General features: G+C 44.7%; 1 protein-coding gene across 1 annotated transcript in view; it reads right to left on the bottom strand.

Annotated features, from left to right (window-relative positions):
- Positions 1-16,122, bottom strand: part of ADAMTSL3 (ADAMTS like 3) — an 810,189-nt gene that overhangs the window by 369,349 nt on the left and 424,718 nt on the right. Inside the window, exon 6 of the mRNA XM_069766101.1 lies at positions 9,871-10,107. Coding sequence (XP_069622202.1) covers positions 9,871-10,107 — 237 coding nt within the window. The remainder of the gene's footprint in view (positions 1-9,870; positions 10,108-16,122) is intronic.

The following is a 16,122-nucleotide window of genomic DNA, read 5'->3' as shown; positions in this document are numbered from 1 at the left end:
GCTGGCTGTAGGCACTTTTAAATTGGTTCCAGGGGTACATGGGCAGCAGTGTATGGTCAGTGGAAGTCTAGTGGAAGGAGTGACGGCAGACAGTCTTCGAAGGCCTAACATAACAAAATTGGGCTGACTGTAGGCACTTTTAAATTGGTTCCAGGGTAACACGGCCAGCAGTGGCCTGGTCAGTGTAGTAGTTGTAGAAAGAAGGGACCGCAGACAGGCTTCGAAGGCCTAACATAACAAAAATGTCAAAACAATGGTATTGTCAGTGCCAGGCATTGAAGGATGTCAGCGCCTAGACTACACATTGGTGAAGCTGTGAGAGATAATTTTGCTAGTGGTAGAGCACTGTTTGAGCTGGGGGGGGGAACTGTCTTGTGGCCGGCGGTACAGGCACAGGGCCCCTCATATTACAACGGTGTGTCTGACGTTGGGTGCGCACCACCACCGCCAGAGACACTTTATTGTACTATGAGGGACCCAGTGGCAGTGCCGTCGACCAAAAGCGGCCACACCCACCTCTTCAGACAAACAGCACTCTCAAGGGTCCAAGCGCAAAGTGGCGATAGCACGGCCCCGTGTGGGGAGTTTGGCCATTTCGTGAGGTGGAAACATGTCGTATGCTGGACAATCAGGTGAAGAAAATTACGAGATTGGAAAAGTCATTCAGAATAGTCCACAGGCAAGACCTTTTCATAGGAAAGCTAGGTGTCAGCCGGGCAGGGTGGGGCAAAAGATTTTGAAATCCAGTTGTGGTTCATTTTAATGAAGGTTAGATCATCTACATTTTGGGTAGCCAGACGAGTCCTTTTTTCTGTTAGTATTGAACCTGCAGCACTGAATACTCTTTCTGATAGGACACTAGCTGCCGGGCAAGCAAGCTCCTGCAATGCATATTCTGCCAATTCTGGCCAGGTGTCTAATTTGGATGCCCAGTAATCAAATGGGAATGACGGTTGAGGGAGAACGTCGATAAGGGATGAAAAATAGTTTGTAACCATACTGGACAAATGTTGTCTCCTGTCACTTTGAATTGATGCTGCAGTACCTGTCCTGTCTGCGGTCATAGAAAAATCACTCCACAACCTGGTCAGAAAACCCCTCTGGCCAACGCCACTTCTGATTTCTGCCCCTCTAACACCTCTGGTCTGCTGGCCCCTGGAGCTCGTGTGAGAACGATCACGGGCGCTGTGTGCAGGGAATGCCAGAAGCAAATGGTCAACAAGACTTGATTGTTTTGTTGCTAATATTAGTTCCAAGTTCTCATGTGGCATAATATTTAGCAATTTGCCTTTATAGCGAGGATCAAGGAGGCAGGCCAACCAGTAATCGTCATCGTTCATCATTTTTGTAATGCGTGTGTCCCTTTTGAGGATACGCAAGGCATAATCCGCCATGTGGGCCAAAGTTCCCGTTGTCAAATCTGCGGTTGTGCTTGGTTGAGGGGCAGTTGCAGGCAAATCTACGTCACTTGTGTCCCTCAAAAAACCAGAACCCGGCCTTGCCACGCCACCAATTTCCCGTGCCCCCGGGAAAGCTTCCTCATTAAAAATATACTCATCCCCATCATCCTCCTCATCCTCCACCTCCTCTTCGCCCGGTACCTCGTCATGTACACTGCCCTGACCAGACAATCGCTGACTGTCATCAAGGCTTTCCTCTTCCTCTGGTGCAGACGCCTGATCCTTTATGTGCGTCAAACTTTGCATCAGCAGACGCATTAGGGGGATGCTCATGCTTATTATGGCGTTGTCTGCACTAACCAGCCGTGTGCATTCCTCAAAACACTGAAGGACTTGACACATGTCTTGAATCTTCGACCACTGCACACCTGACAACTCCATGTCTGCCATCCTACTGCCTGCCCGTGTATGTGTATCCTCCCACAAAAACATAACAGCCCGCCTCTGTTCGCACAGTCTCTGAAGCATGTGCAGTGTTGAGTTCCACCTTGTTGCAACGTCTATGATTAGGCGATGCTGGGGAAGGTTCAAAGAACGCTGATAGGTCTGCATACGGCTGGAGTGTACAGGCGAACGGCGGATATGTGCGCAAAGTCCACGCACTTTGAGGAGCAGGTCGGATAACCCCGGATAACTTTTCAGGAAGCACTGCACCACCAGGTTTAAGGTGTGAGCCAGGCAAGGAATGTGTTTCAGTTGGGAAAGGGAGATGGCAGCCATGAAATTCCTTCCGTTATCACTCACTACCTTGCCTGCCTCAAGATCTACAGTGCCCAGTCACGACTGCGTTTCTTGCTGCAAGAACTCGGACAGAACTTCCGCGGTGTGTCTATTGTCGCCCAAACACTTCATAGCCAATACAGCCTGCTGACGTTTGCCAGTAGCTGCCCCATAATGGGAGACCTGGTGTGCAACAGTGGCAGGTGCGGATGGAGTGTTTGTGCGACTGCGGTCTGTGGACGAGCTCTTGCTTCTGCAGGAGGACGAGGAGGAGGAGGAGGAGGAGGGGGTGCGAACGGCTACAGACAACTGTTTACTAGACCGTGGGCTAGGCAGAACTGTCCCAAACTTGCTGTCCCCTGTGGACCCTGAATCCACCACATTTACCCAGTGTGCCGTGATGGACACGTAACGTCCCTGGCCATGCCTACTGGTCCATGCATCTGTTGTCAGGTGCACCTTTGTGCTCACAGATTGCCTGAGTGCATGGACGATGCGCTCTTTAACATGCTGGTGGAGGGCTGGGATGGCTTTTCTGGAAAAAAAGTGTCGACTGGGTAGCTCGTAGCGTGGTACAGCGTAGTCCATCAGGTCTTTGAAAGCTTCGCTTTCAACTAACCGGTAGGGCATCATCTCTAACGAGATTAGTCTAGCTATGTGGGCGTTCAAACCCTGTGTACGCGGATGCGAGGCTAAGTATTTCCTTTTTCTAACCATAGTCTCATGTAGGGTGAGCTGGACTGGAGAGCTGGAGATCGTGGAACTAGCGGGGGTGCCGGTGGACATGGCAGACTGAGAGACGGTGGGAGATGGTATTGTTGCCGCCGGTGCCCTAGATGCAGTGTTTCCTACTACGAAACTGGTGATTCCCTGACCCTGACTGCTTTGGCCTGGCAAAGATACCTGCACAGATACAGCAGGTGGTGCGCTAAATGGTGGTCCTACACTGCCGGAAGGGATGTTGCGTTGATGACTAGCTTCATTGGCCGAGGGTGCAACAACCTTAAGGGACGTTTGGTAGTTAGTCCAAGCTTTCAAATGCATGGTGGTTAAATGTCTATGCATGCAACTAGTATTGAGACTTTTCAGATTCTGACCTCTGCTTAAGGAAGTAGAACATTTTTGACAGATGACTTTGCGCTGATCAATTGGATGTTGTTTAAAAAAATGCCAGACTGCACTCTTTCTAGCATCGGATACCTTTTCAGGCATTGCAGACTGAGCTTTAACCGGATGGCCACGCTGTCCTCCACCAGGTTTTGGCTTTGCCACGCGTTTTGGGCAAGATACGGGCCCGGCAGATGGAACCTGTGGCGATGTTGATGCCTGCTGCGGCCCCTCCTCCTCCTCTGCTTCAGAACTGCTGCCGCCTGCACCCTGTTCCCCCAATGGCTGCCAATCGGGGTCAAGAACTCTTCTTGTACCTCCTGCGCAACTTCGTCTGTGTCACCGTGTCGTTCGGTGGTATAGCGTTCGTGATGGGGCAACATAGTCTCATCAGGGTCTGATTCTTGATCAGCACCCTGCGAGGGCAATGTTGTGGTCTGAGTCAAAGGACCAGCATAGTAGTCTGGCTGTGGCTGTGCGTCAGTGCACTCCATGTCAGATTCAACTTGTAATGGGCATGGACTGTTAACTGCTTCACTTTCTAAGCCAGGGACGGTATGTGTAAAGAGCTCCATGGAGTAACCCGTTGTGTCGCCTGCTGCATTCTTCTCTGTTGTTGTTTTTGCTGAAGAGGACAAGGAAGTGACTTGTCCCTGACCGTGAACATCCACTAACGACGCGCTGCTTTTACTTTTACCAGTTTCACGAGAGGAGGCAAAAGAGCTAGAGGCTGAGTCAGCAAGATAAGCCAAAACTTGCTCTTGCTGCTCCGGCTTTAAAAGCGGTTTTCCTAATCCCAGAAAAGGGAGCGTTCGAGGCCTTGTGTAGCCGGACGACGAACCTGGCTCCACAGCTCCAGACTTAGGTGCAATATTTTTTTCCCCACGACCACCTGATGCTCCACCACTACCACTACCCTCATTACCAGCTGACAATGAACGCCCCCGGCCACGACCTCTTCCACTAGACTTCCTCATTGTTTTAAAAACGTAACCAAACTAACGTTATTTGTTGCAGTCACACAACTTACACGGTGAGCTATAACTTCAGTATGATTTAGCTACCCCTTTACAGGTTGGTGAGACCACAGCGAAAATCAGGCCCAATGTTACACACTCTGTTTTTGGTGGCTGCAAATTAGAGAGATGCCCCACACGCAGGACTGTCACTGAAGCACAAATGTTAATATTAATGTCACACTATTATTTTTTTTTTATTTTTATTTTTTTCAGGAACACTTTAGAAACCCCCCCAAAAAAAAAATAGATTTTTGCAGGGAGAATTTAGAAAACAAATGTAACAAACTATATGCTTTCTATGGGCCACTGAGTGAGAGATGACGCACACAGGAATCAGGAGTGGCACACAAGCCCAGAGGCCAATATTTTTCTACCAATGATTGATGGAGTTATTTTCTCTGGTAGATTTTGGAACCCAAATCAAGGAAAAAAAATATAGGCTTTCTATGGACCACAATTGGAGAGAGAGAGAGAGAGAGAGAGATGGCACACCCAGGAGTCAAGACTGGCACACAAGCAGAAAGGCCAATATTAATCTCCCATTTTTTTTTGGGGTTTGTTTTTTTTTTTTTTTTCAGGGAGACTTTAGAAAAAAAAATAATAAAAAAAATATGATTTTATCAGGAAGAATTTAGAAACCAAATAAAATAAAATGATTTTTTCAGGGAGAATTTATAAAACAAATAAAAACAAAAATAGGCGTTCTATGGCCCACTGACTGAGAGATGACGCACACAGGAGTCAGGAGTGGCACACAAGCCCAGAGGCCAATATTTTTCTACCAATGATTGATGTAGTTATTTTCTCTGGTAGATTTTGGAACCCAAATCAAGGAAAAAAAATATAGGCTTTCTATGGACCACAATTGGAGAGAGAGAGAGAGAGAGAGAGAGAGAGATGGCACACCCAGGAGTCAAGACTGGCACACAAGCAGAAAGGCCAATATTAATCTCCCACTGTTTTTTTTGTTTGTTTTTTTTTTTTTTTTTTTCAGGGAGACTTTAGAAAAAAAAATAATAAAAAAAATATGATTTTATCAGGAAGAATTTAGAAACCAAATAAAATAAAATGATTTTTTCAGGGAGAATTTAGAAAACAAATAAAACCAAAAATAGGCGTTCTATGGCCCACTGACTGAGAGAGAGAGAGAGATGGCACGCTTAGTACTGGCACACAAGCCCAAAGGGCAATATTAATCTCCCTTTTTTTTTCAGGGAGAATTTCTAAAACCCAAAAAAAAAAAAAAAATAGGCTTTCTATGGCCCACTATTTGTGAGAGAGATGGGACGCTCAGGACTGGCACAGATGGCACGCTCAGGACTGGCACAGAAGCCCAGAGGCCAATATTAATCTCTCTTTTTTTCTGGGAGAATTTATAAAACCAAAAAAATATTTAAATAGGCTTTCTATGGCCCACTATTTGTGAGAGAGATGGCACGCTCAGGACTGGCACAGATGGCACGCTCACAACTGGCACACAAGCCCAGAGGCCAATATTAATCTCCCTTTTTTCAGGGAAAATTTATAAAACCAAAAAAAAAATTAAATAGGCTTTCTATGGCCCACTATTTGTGAGAGAGATGGCACGCTCAGGACTGGCACAGATGGCACGCTCACAACTGGCACACAAGCCCAGAGGCCAATATTAATCTCCCTTTTTTTCAGGGAGAATTTATAAAACCAAAAAAAAAATTAAATAGGCTTTCTATGGCCCACTATTTGTGAGAGAGATGGCACGCTCAGGGCTGGCACAGATGGCACGCTCAGGACTGGCACACAAGCCCAGAGGCCAATATTAATCTCCCTTTTTTTCAGGGAGAATTTATAAAACCCCAAAAAAAATAAAATAGGCTTTCTATGGCCCACTATTTGTGAGAGAGATGGCACACTCAGGACTGGCACACAAGCCCAAAGGCCAATATTAATCTCCCACTGTATTTTTATCAGGGAGAATTTATACACCCCACAAAAAAAAATACAGAAAAATGAAAAGGCTTTCTATGGCCCACTATGTGAGAGAGATGGCACACACAGGGATGGCACTCTAGCAGAAATGCCAAATTGCCAATCTTAATCTCCCACCAAAAAAAACAAAAAAAACAAAACAGGGAATGTCCTACAATTACTATCTCCCTGCCTGCAGTAATCTCAGCCAGGTATGGCAGGCAGCTACTATCTCCCTGCCTGCAGTAATCTCAGCCAGGTATGGCAGGCAGCAATAAGGAGTGGACTGATGCACAAATGAAATAAAAAGTGTGGACAAACAAAAAAGATAGCTGTGCAGAAAGGAAGGAACAAGAGGATTTGTGCTTTGAAAAAAGCAGTTGGTTTGCACAGCGGCGTACACACAGCAATGCAGCTATCAGGGAGCCTTCTAGGGCAGCCCAATGAGCTACAGCGCTGAGGGGAAAAAAAAAAAAAACAAACTTCCACTGTCCCTGCACACCGAGGGTGGTGTTGGACAGTGCAAATCGCTGCAGCACAAGCGGTTTTGTGGTTAATGGACCCTGCCTAACGCTATCCCTGCTTCTGACAAAGCGGCAGCAACCTCTCCCTAAGCTCAGATCAGCAGCAGTAAGATGGCGGTCGGCGGGAACGCCTCTTTATAGCCCCTGTGACGTCGCAGACAGCAAGCCAATCACTGCAATGCCCTTCTCTAAGATGGTGGGGACCAGGACCTATGTCATCACGCTGCCCACACTCTGCGTTTACCTTCATTGGCTGAGAAATGGCGCTTTTCGCGTCATTGAAAAGTCGCGTACCGCATGGCCGACCCCGCACAGGGGTCGGATCGGGTTTCATGAAACCCCGACTTAGCCAAAAGTCGGCGACTTTTGAAAATGTTCGACCCGTTTCGCTCAACCCTAGTCATCTCTCCTGTATATAGTATATATCTGTGTGTCATCTCCCCTGTATATAGTATATACCTGTGTGATCTCCTGTATTAGACCTCGTTAACACGTTATTTGCTCAGTATTTTTACCTCAGTATTTGTAAGATAAATTGGCAGCCTGATAAATCCCCAGCCAACAGGAAGTCCTCCCCCTGGCAGTATATATTAGCTCACACATACACATAATAGACAGGTCATGTGACTGACAGCTGCTGTATTTCCTATATGGTACATTTGTTGCTCTTGTAGTTTGTCTGCTTATTAATCAGATTTTTATTTTTGAAGGCTAATACCAGACTTGTGTGTGTTTTAGGGCGAGTTTCGTTTGTCAAGTTGTGTGTGTTGAGTTGTGTGTGGCGACATGCATGTAGCGACTTTTGTGAGATGAGTTTTGTGTGGCAACATGCGTGTAGCAACTTTTTGTGTGTCGAGTTGCATGTGACAGGTTAGTGTAGCAAGTTGTGTGCAGCAAGTTTTGCGCATGGCGAGTTTTGCGCGTGGTGAGTTTTATGTCTGGTGCCTTTTGAGTATGTGCAAGTTTTGTGTGAGGCAACTTTTGCATGTGTTGCAAATTTTGTGCATGTGGCAATTTTTCCGCGTGTGCAAGTTTTGCGTGTGGCGAGTTTTCCATGAGGTGAGTTTTGCACTTGTGGCGAGTTTTGCGTGAGCCTAGTTTTTGCATGTGGCGAGTTTTGCGCGTGGTGAGTTTTGAGCGGCGACTTTTGTGTTTCGACTTTTATGTGGCGAGGTTGGTGTATGTGTGGTGAAATGTGTGCTGAGGGTGGTGTATGTGTTCAAGGACGTGGTAGTGTGTGGCGCATTTTGTGTGTGTGTTCATATCCCCATGTGTGGTGAGTATGTCATGTCGGGGCCCCACCTTAGCAACTGATCGGTATATACTCTTTGGCGCCATCGCTCTCATTCTTTAAGTCCCCCTTGTTCACATCTGGCAGCTGTCAATTTGCCTCCAACACTTTTCCTTTCACTTTTCCCCATTATGTAGATAGGAGAAAAATAGTTTGGTGAATTGGAAAGCGCGGAGTTAAAATTTCACCTCACAACATAGCCTATGACGCTCTCAGGGTCCAGACGTGTGACTGTGCAAAATTTTGTGGCTGTAGCTGCGACGCCTCCAACACTTTTCATTTCACTTTTTCCCCATTATGTAGATAGGGGCAAAATTGTTTGGTGAATTGGAAAACGCGGGGTTAAAATTTCACCTCACAACATAGCCTATGATGCTCTCAGGGTCCAGACGTGTGACTGTGCAAAATTTTGTTTCTGTAGCTGCGATGCCTCCAACACTTTTCCTCTCACTTTTTTCCCCATTATGTAGATAGGGGCAAAATTGTTTGGTGAATTGGAAAGCGCGGGGTTAAAATTTCACCTCACAACGTAGCCTATGACGCTCTCAGGGTCCAGACGTGTGACTGTGCAAAATTTTGTTTCTGTAGCTGCGACGCCTCCAACACTTTTCCTTTCACTTTTTTCCCCATTATGTAGATAGGGGCAAAATTGTTTGGTGAATTGGAAGGCGCGGGGTTAAAATTTCACCTCACAACGTAGCCTATGACGCTCTCAGGGTCCAGACGTGTGACTGTGCAAAATTTTGTTGCTGTAGCTGCGACGCCTCCAATACTTTTCCTTTCACTTTTTTCCCCATTATGTAGATAGGGGCAAAATTGTTTGGTGAATTGGAACGCGCGGGGTTAAAATTTCACCTCACAATATAGCCTATGACGCTCTCGGGGTCCAGACGTGTGACCGTGCAAAATTTTGTGGCTGTAGCTGCGACGGTGCAGATGCCAATCCCGGACATACACACATACACACACACATTCAGCTTTATATAGTAGATAGGAAGCTTCTCTTCTTCTAGCTTCTATCATCTATACAGACAGCGAGTGATATAAAACACATCATTTATTTGCCATCTTAGCTTGATGAATATATTATATCTCCCGGAATCTTTATGCCGTTTCACGTAGCTCTACACTCACCAATGCATACCATTATTTTACAACTTAAGATTCAATTTAAGAGTAAATGTTTTGATTGAAATTGAGTAGACGTTTGTCATTTTTTCCACTTTGAATAAAAAGAAAAAACCTTGATGTCAGGGAGATGATTGAGAACTGCTTTTTCAAGCTGTGTCAGTTTTATGGTCCATTTAATTCGCTGATATCACCAAACTCATGTATTTTCTAACAAAGTTACAAGAGACACGTTCACCAGGAGTGGAATGGAAACCCCCCTTAACTGCAGCTTTTTTCTGGCCATTGCAAAGTATATTTGGACATATTTAGTAAGAAATGGAGCAGAAACAAATGTAAAATACCCTTATTCCAAATATATTTCAATCTTTCAGTTAATTAATAACTTATAATAACATTTTTAATGCTGCATTATAGTCTGAGTCACAGTCAGTTGCATGGTGCCTCTGTGTGGCAGTATTTTCTTCCCATAATACAGCATGCGATGACAATCCGAGGCATACAGCAGGACAGTATGGGCGCATAGATTTATATTTATGCCATATTGCAGCACTATAAGAGCCATGTGCATAAGAGCTGAACATAATGACCTGAATATGATTTTAATGAATGATACATTTACGTAGTTTTGTAGCTATATCTTTACCACTGGTGTATGTATGTCATTTGCTGCTTACCTGACATATGCCACTGATGCACATATCCGGGGACTCTGTGTTACAACGTGTGCCATCAAGGACTTTAGGAGCAAGCTCCACAATTAGGTTCTTTCCCACAGCTTGACACTTGAGTGCACAGGGAGCAGTGGCATCATTGTAGACTGGCTGCCACTCGTAATACTGCCCTTGATACTTGACATCATTGTGTGCGGAGCATTGTTGAGCCCTGAAGTCTCCAACATCAGAAGGACAGTCCTGTGGGAACATTTAAAAAGTATAACGTCATCAAGTAGGCCATGTTCACACGTATTGTATTTGGTCAGTATTTTGCATCAATATTTGTATATTTGTAAGCCAAAACCAGGAGTGGGTGTGCTTCTCAAACTTCCTCTGAGCCAGAAGAAGCGCAAGATACAAGCGAAACCACTATTACCCAAACTATTCGTCTAATTCCTGGTAGGATGTTCTGTATATCCGCAAATATAACTAATTTATATGCATCTGGTGGTGAGTGCCCATTTTACTTCTTTTGGATTTGGAATTAAAAAATGTAAGGGTAAAAGGAAAACAAAAAGAGTGGAAATAATTATATCTATTAATCTCTGTTCACATTAACGACATGAGGATAGGACTCCACTATCTCCGTTAGATCTTTAGCTTTTAAATGACACATGCTTGACCACTGGTTCCTTCAAGCAGTGACATTCCTACGATCAGTGGGTCTCCTAGCAGGGGCACTTCTAGTGATCAGACACTTAAGATTACTCTGTTGACAGGTTATAAGCTTTGATTATGGGAACATTCTTTAAAGGAGTCTTATCTACTCAAGTAGGAGCTTTCCCTCCGCATCCTCCTGGCTTCCTACTTGATGGGTGGTGATACATTCCTACTTGATTGACATTTTGGACCAAGAGAATTGCAGCCTGAACTGTGTGCTCTTTGCTGGCTGTAAGTAAAGGCAGTTTTGCCTCTGCAACATTGGAGGAGTGCAATGGCACTGAAGCTGGACTGGATCGTGAGCTAACAGCCTACTACAGCGATCCTGGCTAGCTTTAAGGCAGTGACTACAAGCTCTCTTCTGCTAGGTGATGATGTATGGTTTAAACATACCATAGCACTCCCCATTCTAGTGCAGAAGCCGTCTTGGATGTACAAGGACAAAAATAACAATCTCAGCAGAAGAGGCAGTGAGAAGCAACATAAGCGATTAGAAATGCCAAACGTATAGTCAATTTTCAGTGCCAGGGTACAGAACGGCCTTAATCTGATTGATGATTTCCATTTTGTGATATATGATGACTACATGGATTAATTTAATAGAAAAGCAAAATGGCAGCTATGATTTCACCTAACCAATTGGTAAGAAAATATTCATGTTTCTAAAAAAAAAATGTCAAAGAACACTCTACAGCATATTACGTTGGGGCCGGATTTGATTTCAAATTCTATTAATGATTCCAAGGAAAGTGGTTGAAAAATAAGGGACTACCCTTTAAATAAATGAAGAGCAACGTCAAGCAAAAACAAGAGCTGAATGCACATCAGCAGAACGCTCTGGATTTCGAAATCTGTATGACATTGGCCTTTCAGTAAGGTTAACATCTCATAACAGGACCAGAGTGAAAGATGTGCAATAAGACCGAGCTGTTTGACTATTCAATAAACGTGCTAACATCTGGATGAAATAGTCTTTATTATTCTTGTAACTGAGAATCACGAATGGACCGGTCTTTGCCTCACTTGTAGCTGGTAATTTTAGTGGCCTCCTGACATTATATAGTTATACCATCAAGACCAGTGTAAGATTTAATCCTCACTAGCTGCTCTTAATAAAATGACACCTGTAAAAACTAATTGAACAGTGAAGACATTATAAAACGCTTTTATTATTCCTGTCACTGGAGAATCCTGGATCTTATCTTTAAACATCACACTATATTGTCGAATATGCCTTTCGGACTATGATTATTATAACTGCTGACTAAATCCTTTAGTTATTTAGTTAATGATTAACTAATTTCAGTAACCGGATTTATTTGTATATATTATTTTTTTTAGAGGAAAATAGGCAAGAAAAATCCAAAACGTCAAATACCTATTCCCCATCCTCAAGCTCCCCAAAATATCAGTGGTTTTTCCAACATGTTTTTTTTAAAATATGAGTCAATATTGGTTCATATTGGCGCACAGTGTTATATATCTGGAGAATGCATTTACAGATGTAGAGTCCAGTCAAATAAAATACCCGAACATGATAGTTAGCTATTGCCAAGGAAAACTCATGGGCATGCAGGTAGATTATTTATAAATGTATTTTTCCACCTTTTAAATGGATACATTAATGATTTTGATTTAGGGTTTTTCTTATCTCAGTCATTCACGGCTGAGAAGGGAATACATCATCCTTGCTTTGACCACAGGTGAAGAAACTATGGAAAAACCCAAAAGCAACCGAGCTACTTTATTTATGTATCTGCTTAAAAAATTAAAGGGTGTTATCAGGAATAGAGCTCTTGGCTGTTTCTGGAGCTCCACCTTCAGTTATTGGAACCTAGATGGAGTTATTCTCATCTTAGCCACGGCAGGCCGAAATGGGAATAACCTTTAAATCTTTACCAAGGATATGATGAGTAACAATTATTACTTATCAAGCTTATTCTAACAGAGAAGATTTAGACAATCTGCCTTTACTTGCTACTACGCCAAGCTGCTACTAGTATGTCAGTTATAGTGAAAATTTAGTGTAAGGGTAGGTGATGGATGTGAAGTGTGACATCTGTATTGGTGTATGCCGTTCCTGTCACCAGGTGGCGCTGCTCTCTTGTTGTGGATAATGCGAAGCGGCCACTCTAGTTCTGACTTCTCTCCTGGATTGCGATTTTGTCCTTTTACTGACCTCCTGGTTGTGACCCGACTACCAGACTTTTCTACTTGACACCAATAAAAGGCAGCTAACTCTGTGGCCCCAGCTAAGGGGTCCCTATTAAGTCCCAATACCTGTATAGGGGTTAAAAGGTGAAGGCCAGGGCAACCCAGGGGACCCGGAAAACAGAGTAGCTAGCTCAAAATCTGTTTGTGGTAGTCCTCTTTAAAGTTACTATGTGCCCATGAACATTGCTCCTGTTACAAGAAACCTGCATACCTGCCAAATCTTGCTGGAGGAAGATGAGGTCTTTTGTCCTGAAGCGTCTTTTATACACATCTTTTCAGTTTTTTCTTTGGTATTTTTTGCATCGGCAGAGGTGGATTTTTTTTTTACTTTTTTATCTACAGTAATGAGCAACTTCCAAGCAGAAACCCCCTTAAGAATGGTCAGATCACTTCTTTTAATTGTGTCCCAGATGATCATACACCAATTACCCATCTTGTTAATAGGTGAAAATTGAAATTTACTGTTGAAAAATACTCTTTAAAGAAATCCTTAAGGGGTAATCTGTCTGCACTCATTTCTACATTGGGTGGTGAGAGGGCTGGTGACATCATGTTTTGAGATATCTGTTAGGTTGAGTGCACCAGCAGTAGGTATTGTGCATCTGTCCTATTCCTTTGCCCTCACAAATGAGTCCTAGTAGATATCTGTATTTATGATTTTACTGTCCTTTCTCATCTCTCGATGCAGAAATAAGCGGAAGAGTTTCAAACATGACGTCATAGGATGCTGGGGCTGCACTCACTCCCTGCAGGGTCCATTGCACCTCCTGGAACACAACATCACCAGGGGGAGCACTGCAGTTATTTACTACTTTCTTGCATCGTCACCTCCTCTAAAGACATCCTGCGTGGTTGATTCTGTGGGAGAGATGAGTGCAGCACCAGCAATCTGCTTCTATCTCTGCCGCTGCTGTAGCCTCTGTAAAATAAGATGGCGGAGACAGAAGTAGTGAGTGACCCCAACGCTGCCCCATAGTTTCTAGTACTGTCATCAAACAAATCAATGTTAAGGGGCGGCACTGGTGTCACTCACTTCTTCTATCTCCACCCCCTGATAAAGCCTTCTTTCAGTTAGGCTACTTTCACACTAGCGTTTTTTCAATACGTCGCAATGCGTCGTTTAAGGGAAAAAACGCATCCTGCAAAGTTGTCTGCAGGATGCGTTTTTGCCCCATAGACTAACATTAGCGATGCATTGCGATGCATTGACACACGTCGCAACCGTCGTGTGACGGTTGTCCCCGTGTTGTGGCGGACCGCCGGGAGCAAAAAACATTACATGTCCACCGACGGTCCACCATTTCCGCCCCCACCTCCCCGCCCCTCACAATGGGGCAGCGGATGCGCTGGAAAAATGCATCCGCTGCCCCCGTTGTGCGGCGCATTCATTGCTAGCGTTGGTACGTCGGCCCGACGCACTGCGACGGGCCGAGTCCGAAGCTAGTGTGAAAGTAGCCTTAGAAGTTGAGAGCTAAGTAGATAAAATAGATTGTGAACAAGTATTTTTACACTGACCTGTGACAAATCAGCTTAAATTTATGTATTCTGTTTTTTGCATAGGAACATTTCTGTCAGATAAAGTTTCTAATACGAACCATTTCCTCAATCGATCCATGCTCAGAAGCACTATATGACTCATTCTATGTCACCACAAGCTATGCACACAGACTACGTCCCCTCAGTTCACAAGCAAACTACAATTATTATATCATGCAATCGTCATGTTATTCTGGACTTTTTTTAAACATAGGAATGAAACATTCTGGAAGGAAGCCCAGCATTAAATATGACTGAAAGCCACCTAAATAATTCTTCATTAAATGAATCCTGAAGGCTAGTATTAAAGAGTACAATATATGCTATAGCTCTGTAACAGCTGAACGAAGAGACCTGAAAAACAGAATCCGAATTCTGGAAGAAGTACAAAGCAGGGTTCCCTTTTTACTATAACCACGGCAAAAATGTGAATATGTGTTATACAGCGCTAAATTGGGAAAAACTCATTTGAAAAAAAATAAGATCTTATTCCTTTGATCTTTTTTTCCAAACTAGAAAAAATTTACAATTTCGCATTGGTGTGCCGATTCTGATTTTCATCCATTTTTGGTCCATGTGCCTGGTTTTATCATCAGAAGTGTTAAGGACTGGCGGAACGCACCAAGTATAGATGATATGAAACTAGGTGCGTTCGCAGTCCGAGGTCCACCGTGCAGGTAAAAACCCTGCTGCTAGTAAGACGGACTATATGACGGTACTATAAGTATACACGCACGGGTTAACTTCACCCTGCGTGAAGGAAGCGATCCTGTTGAGTCACAGGACTGCGGTACCGCACATAGAGCATGAGCAAGAAGTCAGCGAACACAACCCCAACACAGGATTGAAGTCCGATTAGACCACTTGCTGGCACAACACCGCAACTGGGTGTGTAAAGAAACTATTAAAATAGTAAATAAAGGCACGAGAGTGCATACAGTGCCGCACTGACGGACGCCACTAACCACCCAGGCTTGGGTAAGGAAAGCGCAGAGGAAGCGCACGGCGCCGTACAGGCGGTCACAGCAACTAGACGCTGTTATGTGTGTAACGTGCTGTTGGATAAGTCGGGCGCTAGATAGCAAACATACACCTTCCGCGAACAGTCATCCAATAGGGAGGGTATTTTAAAGAGCGACTTTCACTCAACACACACACATATTATCAAGACAATACTAGCGCATGGCCGTGCGGTCATGCGCAGTTTATATAGTTGCAGCACAGGAAGCTGCTACAGAAGTTTTGCCCTTTCAGGACCTGCCAAGAGGACCAATGGGATGTGCTGCAGCACCTGAGCATGTGACCCTCGATCTCCAACAGGAGATCCTGTCCTGGGCATGCTCAGTGTGTGCAAATAAGGACTTAGTCCCAGGGAAGCCCGCTCGCCGCAGATCAGTGCAGGGTACAACAGGAGAGCCGGAAAAGGCAGCAGTAACCCTTTGCACAGAATCAGTCCCAGCGAGACGCTGGGAGCGACACCTCCGCTGAGCAGAGCCCACTGCGGCCGAAGCAGAATGGGAGACCGCAGCAGACACGGGTCGAGATTCCCCCTGTGCAGCAGAGGAAACTCAACTCCTAACATTACCCCCCCCTCCTAGGGCCCCCCCCTCCTTGGGCCTCGCTACGTTCGAAGGCAGCAATAAGCTGCGGAGCCCGAATGTGCTCAGCAGGCTCCCAGAACCTATCCTCAGGACCGTAACCCTTCCAGTCCACCCCAAAAAAATTTTTGCCACGTACCACCTTGCACCCCAAGATAGCGTTCACCTCGAAATCGTCCGTAGATGAACCCGATGTCTCGGCAGA

Source organism: Ranitomeya imitator, chromosome 4 (assembly GCF_032444005.1).
Source record: "Ranitomeya imitator isolate aRanImi1 chromosome 4, aRanImi1.pri, whole genome shotgun sequence".
In the NCBI taxonomy this organism is placed as follows: Eukaryota; Metazoa; Chordata; class Amphibia; order Anura; family Dendrobatidae; genus Ranitomeya; species Ranitomeya imitator.
The sequence above is the reverse complement of the archived record's forward strand: the minus strand, read 5'-3'. Positions and strand labels throughout refer to the sequence as shown.